This window comes from Arvicola amphibius, chromosome 1, assembly GCF_903992535.2.
Source record: "Arvicola amphibius chromosome 1, mArvAmp1.2, whole genome shotgun sequence".
Lineage (NCBI taxonomy): Eukaryota > Metazoa > Chordata > Mammalia > Rodentia > Cricetidae > Arvicola > Arvicola amphibius.
The window spans coordinates 95885817-95892803 of NC_052047.1; the positions used below are offsets into that span (position 1 = coordinate 95885817).

Here is a 6987-nt window from a genome sequence, read left to right on the forward strand (position 1 = left end):
GACTGGGCACTACAAAACCTGCACAGTGCACATACACATTAATTTATACTATCCTCCAACAAAAACAGAAATTAGAGTTAGTAGACATTAGTGTCAACGCGGTCCTGCTAACTGAAGCTCATAAGCTTACAACATGCATCCCAAAACACTATCTTTCCTGACTAAAGCTCATATGCTCCCTACATGTATCCCCTGGAAGTAAAACATGTGCCTTGGACAATGAGACCACACTTCTTCAACACTTCAAGCACCTATTTGTTGGGGAAGGCTGCTCGTTCCTTCCTGGCTGTTCAGACCTGAGATAATCACTCAAAAACTATATTATTTTCAATATTGCTTGGTCAATAGCTTAAGCATATTGCTAGCTAGCTCTTATATCTTTGGTTAACCTATTTCTATTAATCTGTGTATCGCCACATGGCTGTGAATTACTGGCAAGGTTCCAGCACATCTGACTCTGGCAGCAGCTCCATGGCTTCTCACCGACTCTGCCTTCTTTCTTCCAGCATTCAGTTTAGTTTTCCCCACCTAGCTCTGTTTCACCCTATCACAAACCTAAGCAGCTTTTTTATTCACTAACCAATAAAAACAACACATATGCAGAAGTTAATCCCACATCACCTTGGTGGTAGTGGTGCACACCTTTAATCCCAGCACTTGTGGGTAGTGTGGTAGGAGGAGCAGGCAGTGTTCCCAGCACCCAGCCCGGCTATCTTAGCCACCAAAATAACCACACAGAAATTGTATTAATTAAATTACTGCCTGGCCCATTAGCTCTAGCCTCTCATTGGCTAACTCTCACATCTTTATTAACCCATCTCCATTGATGTGTATTGCCACTTGACTGTGGCTTATGGGCATGTGTCTAACCAGCGTCTGTCTCTGGCAGGAAAGACATGGTGTTGGCCTCAATTCCCTTCTTCCCAGCATTCTGTTCTGTCTACTCCACCCACCTAAGGGCTGCCCTATCAAAAGGCCAAGGTAGTTTCCATATTCAACCAATGAAAGCAATACAAATACAGAAGGACATCCTACACATTTTTCTTTTTCTGTATAAACAATAAAGAAAGGCTTTCATTTTAACATAGTAAAATTACAAATAACAAAACAGGTATCAAGCTAGAATTACAGTTACAATATTTAGATCTATTTTATCTTTTATCACAACTAAGGAAAACTATAACTATAACCAAGGCTTGTGTGCAGGGATGGAATCAGAGAGGTAGAGGCCAACAGCTGAGGTCCTAGATGGGCATGATGGCAAGAAACTGGAAGATCAGGTAACTTTCTGCTAAATTGGTGGAACTATCCCGCAAGATGCTCATTCCCCTAGAGGGGTGTTGCCCCACTATGGATGACCTAGAGATTGGGATGTATAATCAAGTGAATAAATCAAGCATTGTTGTAAGGGTCACAAAAGAGAGTAATTTAAATTGTGCTTAATTGTGGGTGATATATAAAATTTTTTCTGGTACTGTATTTTAGGATATGAATGGGAAGACCACAATATTGAAGAACATTGTCAAAGTTCTGGGAGACCTGGAAGGTAATCTTCATGTTCAAGCTGATACATATGTACCTCTGAGAGATGTTAATATACCATGAAGTTTTAATGAAAAGCAGCAGTGTAAATAAGCACAGCTCTGTGACAATTATTAAATTCTCACTACATCCTGTACTTTAATGTTAAGTAGCTGATCATTGTTTGCAAAGCCTTCTATTAAGAACAAGACAAGAAATCAATGTCCTAAAAGGTGTCACAGTTTTAATCAAAGGCATATGAAAGGTATGTTGTAGATCTGTGTATCTACTTGCTTGCATACCATTCAATTATCATAAAAGTTATTCACATTGATAGTTGTATTAGTGAATGTCCAAGACCTTTCATAAGCAAATCTTCCATATTAAAGCTAGTGTTTCTCATAAGTCATAGAGTGACTTACCATAGTTCAGTAAAAGGAGCATTGATGAGAGACAAGAAATTTATTGTGGTGTAGAAACCTGAATCCCTATACCACATCTGTATGAGACACAAAACATTAGACTATGTGAATGCAATGTAAAATTATTGGTTATTCTCTTGTTAATAGGTATATCATCTGTCACTGTGGATTCAAGCCATGTGAGCATAAGGGATGTGGAAAGAAATATGGTGCTCCTGTTTCTCTCAGAACAAATAAAAGATGTGTAATAGCTCCCTCTATGAAAAGACATGGTGATTGTGAAATAAGCTTACAAGTAATTGGTATTCCAACTTCAGTGGGAATATATCAACAAGCTCATATTGAAGAAAAACCTTCTGAGTACAAGGAATATGGAAATGTGTCTGTCTATACTGGATCACTTTGCACAGGTCATGTGACTCACATGATAGGAAAATGCTATGAATGCAATCAGTGCGGTAAAACTGTGAGTCCTTCCAGTTCTCTTCAAAGGCATTGAAAAACTCATATGGGAAGAGGAAATAATAAATGTGAGCCATCTCCTAAAGACTTCAGCTGTTACAAATGTCTCCAAACACAAAAAACAACCAATAATGAAGAGGATCTCTATGAATGTAAAGCCTTTATATCTGATTCCTCTTTACATGTACATGAAAGAACTCATTTGGAAAAGAATCCCTGTGAATATGATAACAGTGATAAAGCCTATGAATGTCATAGTATTCATCAAATACATAGAACTCATGTCAGAGAGAAAAGGTGTGGATATCATTACTGTGGTAGGGAGTTTGCATTGCCTCCTTATCTTCAAATACGTACAAAAAATCATCCTGGAGAGAAGCCCTATGGATGTAACCAATGTGGTAAATCCTTTGCTCATAAAAGTCATCTTCTCAGTCATGAAAGAACTCATACTGGAGAGAAACCCTATGGATGTAATAAGTGTGGTAAAACATTTGCACATAAAAGTCATCTTCACAGGCATGAAAGAAGTCATACTGGAGAGAAACCCCATGAATGTAATCAATGTGGTAAAGTTTTTGCACAAAAGAAATAATCTTCACAATCATGAAAGAAGCCATAGAGGAGAGAAACCCTATGAATGTAATCAATGTGGAAAAGCCTTTGCACAGAAGAACAATCTTCACAGTCATGAAAGAATTCATACTGGAGAGAAACCCTATGAATGTAATCAATGTGATAAAGCCTTTGCATGTAATAGTGCTCTTTACATGCATAAAAGAAAGGCATACTGGTGAGAAACCCTTTGAATGTATTCAATGTAGTAAAGCCTTTGTACAGAAGTACAATCTTTACCATCATGAAAGAAGTCATAGGGGAGAGAAACCCTATAAATGTAATCAATGTAAGTAAAGTTTTTGCAGATAAGTGTAATCTTTATAGGCACAAAAGAAGTCATACTAGATAGAAATCCTATGAATGTTAAAGTAACAAAGTCTTTGCATATTGCAGCAGCATTCAAAGTCTTGAAAAAAAATTCACAGTGGTGAAAATCCCCAAGAGGTATAGCCTTGCAGTCCACATACATTTTTCCTATCTATCTCACCAGTGCAAAATGCTATTCATGCTGTTGTCTTAGTTTGGGCTTTTGTTGCTGTGAAGAGACATTATGGCTACACTAACTATTATAAAAAGCATTCAATTGAGATGACTTTCTTATAGTTTCAGAAGTTCATCCATTATTTTTACAATGGAACATGGTGGTGTGTAGGCAGATGTGGTGCTAGAGTTGAGAGTGCTACATCTTGCAGGCAACAGAAAGTCAACAGACATTCAGCAGTGTCCTGAGCACAGGAAACCTCAAAGGCTTCACCTACAGTGACACATTCCCTCCAACAAGGCATATCCACCCCAACAAGGCCAAACTTCCTAATAATGTCATTCCCTATGAAAGTATGGGCACCAATAATATTCCAGCTACCACAACTGTCATCTGTTATTATTGGATTATGTTTCTTCATTGGAACTAAAAACTTGCTCTTTTCATATTCTCAGAAAAAAATGAGTGGCAGAGAATTTTATCAGTGGGTAAATGTGGTTGCTGCTAAGCCTTATGATCTGATATTTCATTTCAGGTTAGCCTTGTGTATATGAAGAAATCCTGTTCCAAAAATCAAAATAAAAAAAGTTGAACTGGAAAGAAGGATGCTTTTCCAATGGTACCAGGTTCTATTCTCATCATCCTATAGAACCTCACAACTGTCTATAATTCAGTTTCCAGGGGATTCAAAATCCTCATATAGCTGTACATGTAGCCAAATCACTTCACATAAAGTGAAAATAATTTTTAAAAAGTACATATCACATATTGGAACTTTCCCTAGCATAATGTGATCTCATCTTCACTCAACCAGATCCTTTTTTGATTCATTCACATCAAGATAATTATGTTATACAGGGAGTCTGGATTCTGTATGATCAGTGGAGACCTCTCGAGAATCTTGACTTACAGACATTAAAACAAAAACAAACAAACAAAAAACAACTACAAGACAGCTTGTGTATATGCCATTTTTTTCTACTATGGGGCATCTTGGAAACTGGGTGAGATATGGCAAATCTTGTTGGTTACAGAGTACTCATGACATAATGACATTACAATTTGGTTATGCAGTCCAAATAGACTTATAAAGTTGACAAATGCCTTTACCTGTTCAAATATCAAACAAAAAACATCTTTAGCTGGCTTGTTTACAACACATATTTCATATGCTTATCTTAATGCAGATATGTATTTTACCTCTAAAGGTTTGTGTGTTTTTTTAAAAAATTGTATGTTTTCAGAAAAAAATGGCCAGATACCAAGGAAGACAAGTAACCCAGGTGATCCAGCCTCCTAAACTGCCCCATTACAGATTATTCGAAAATATACATAGAAAATCAAAGCTGTCAACTGAGATGATTCAGTCTCACAGATTACTCCAGTCAAGACTTTACATAACCCTGCACTATTCTATTACACAGAGGCTGGACAATAAATGTTACACTTAGTTTTCCCAGGACTTGACCATTATTGCAATTTTCTCAGGATTCCCTAAAGATTTTGTTGCCCCAGACAATAAAAACTAATTTAAAGAATACAGCACCCACATTTCCAAGAGTTGGGGTGGGGGGCTCTTTGTCCTTCAATGGATTATGGATGTTTATCATGTTTTGGGGGGTTAGTTGCAAATTGTTACTGGTTTAGATAAGGGAGGAAACTAAGCAAGGGAGCCTAGCATCAGAGATCTCTTTCTGAAGAGAAATGGATGGTATTTAGAAATGATAGGAAAACAGGTATAGATGGATCTACTTTAAACTAAGAAGCAATTAATAATTTCAAATATTTTCATTGTTATGGATATGTTCCTATACTTTTTAAGGTATTGTACCTATTAGGCTTGTTTAATTGTAGTGTGTGAAATTTTAGTCCTTGATATCTATTTAGGTTAATAAAGACAGTAGATAGTCATCTAAAACAATCAAAGTTTGAGTCAATGTTAGATATGGTTTCAAATCAGACAGATCTATTTTAAATAGATGACTTCAAACACTTCAGAGAACCTACAAAATATGGAATTGAAATTGTTTTAATAGCAGAAAATATGAGGCACATCTGCTACTGGCAGCACCAGTATACTTCAAAAAAAGGATGATTGGCATCAAAGAACCCCGAGATGGAGTTTGTGTCCTTTGTGGCAAAGCTACCAGTGGGCAAAGAACTGCCTTTGCTTCAACTGCTGACAGTATGCTGTCCAAAACTGAAAAAGCAGGACTCAAAGGAATAAGAATGCCAAACTTTGCCAAGACAAGGTAGAATAGTCCTTTAAAATATCCTAATTCTCAAAAAGGTTTGTCAGATATTCTAGGCCTTTAGGATAAAGATGAATGCCCCAGAAGTGCAGAGGAACCTTGGGTGACTGTCCAGGCAGTCAGCCTGTCACTTCTATAGTTTATGAAGTAGCTGGATCTGCACTCAGGTAATATATCTTTCTCGGGTTTTTGATAGGGTTGAAAACTGGATTGCTACAGATTTTCTTGTTACCCAATAAAAGAAGTTTACATAAGATGTAAAGTTTATAAGATTGAAACATAAAAATCTTAAGTTGTTTGTGTATGATGCTTTAAATTCTAAAACAATTTTTAAAGTGGTAACACAAATTATGGTAGAAAGTAGTTCAGGCATAAAACTTTGGAGTCACTAAGATAGGATAGGTAATACAGCACTTTCTCTGAGTTTGACAGATACAAATGGACCGGATATTGTAAATGTAATTCTTACCTGATAATTGTTCTAATTGTATTTAGTTTTACTATGTTAGAGTAAAACCTTTCCTTCTTATTTATTCTAAAAGGGGGGATGTTATGGGATATTCTTTTACACTGTGTGAAGATGTGCTGCTGTTATTGGGTTAATTAAAATATAAATGGCCAATAGCTGGGCAGAAGAATATAGCTGGGATTTCTGGGGAGAAGGGGGGCAATGGAAAGAAACATGACATCACCAGTCAGATGCAGAGGAAGCAGTATGAACAGTGTGGAAATGAGGTACTAGAGCCATTTGACGGATGGTAGACTTAAAAATACAGGTTAATTTAAGTTATAAGAGCTGGTTGAAAAGTCTAAGCTAAACTAAGGGCAAGCTTTTAAGTCATAAAATGCCTCTATGTCATTGTTTGAAAGCTATCAATGTAGAGAATAGCTCTTATAACCCTACTTATACAAGATTGTTCTTCACATGATGGAAGGAGGAAAACAATTTCTCTGGTTGTCCTCTGTCACTAATGTACTTTTTTGTATTTGCATACTTTATAAATGCACCCCAAAGAAATAAAATGTGACAAAATATCTTTTGAAGTACATAACTACAGAAAACATGATGAAATACTCATCTGTTGCGAGAGGGTGGGTAGCTTTATTCATACCTTGTTCCAATGCAGCCAGTAAAGGTCTGGGCACCCTACCTGAACACATGACTGAGCTATGGAGGCAGCTGGTGAATCTAGGGTCCAGACATTAGAACACAAGAGTGAGGGTTTTTTTT

At 36.8% G+C, this 6987-nt stretch overlaps 1 protein-coding gene across 1 annotated transcript; it reads left to right on the forward strand.

Moving 5' to 3' along the window:
• Window positions 1-1248: 1248 nt before the first annotated feature.
• LOC119814259 (zinc finger protein 878-like) lies at window positions 1249-6518 on the forward strand. Its single transcript, XM_042055384.1, is given in 6 exon segments — window positions 1249-1280; window positions 2091-2689; window positions 2774-2988; window positions 2990-3070; window positions 3716-3857; window positions 6382-6518. Coding segments are annotated over 6 exon segments (1206 nt in total).
• The last annotated feature ends 469 nt before the right edge of the window (window positions 6519-6987 follow it).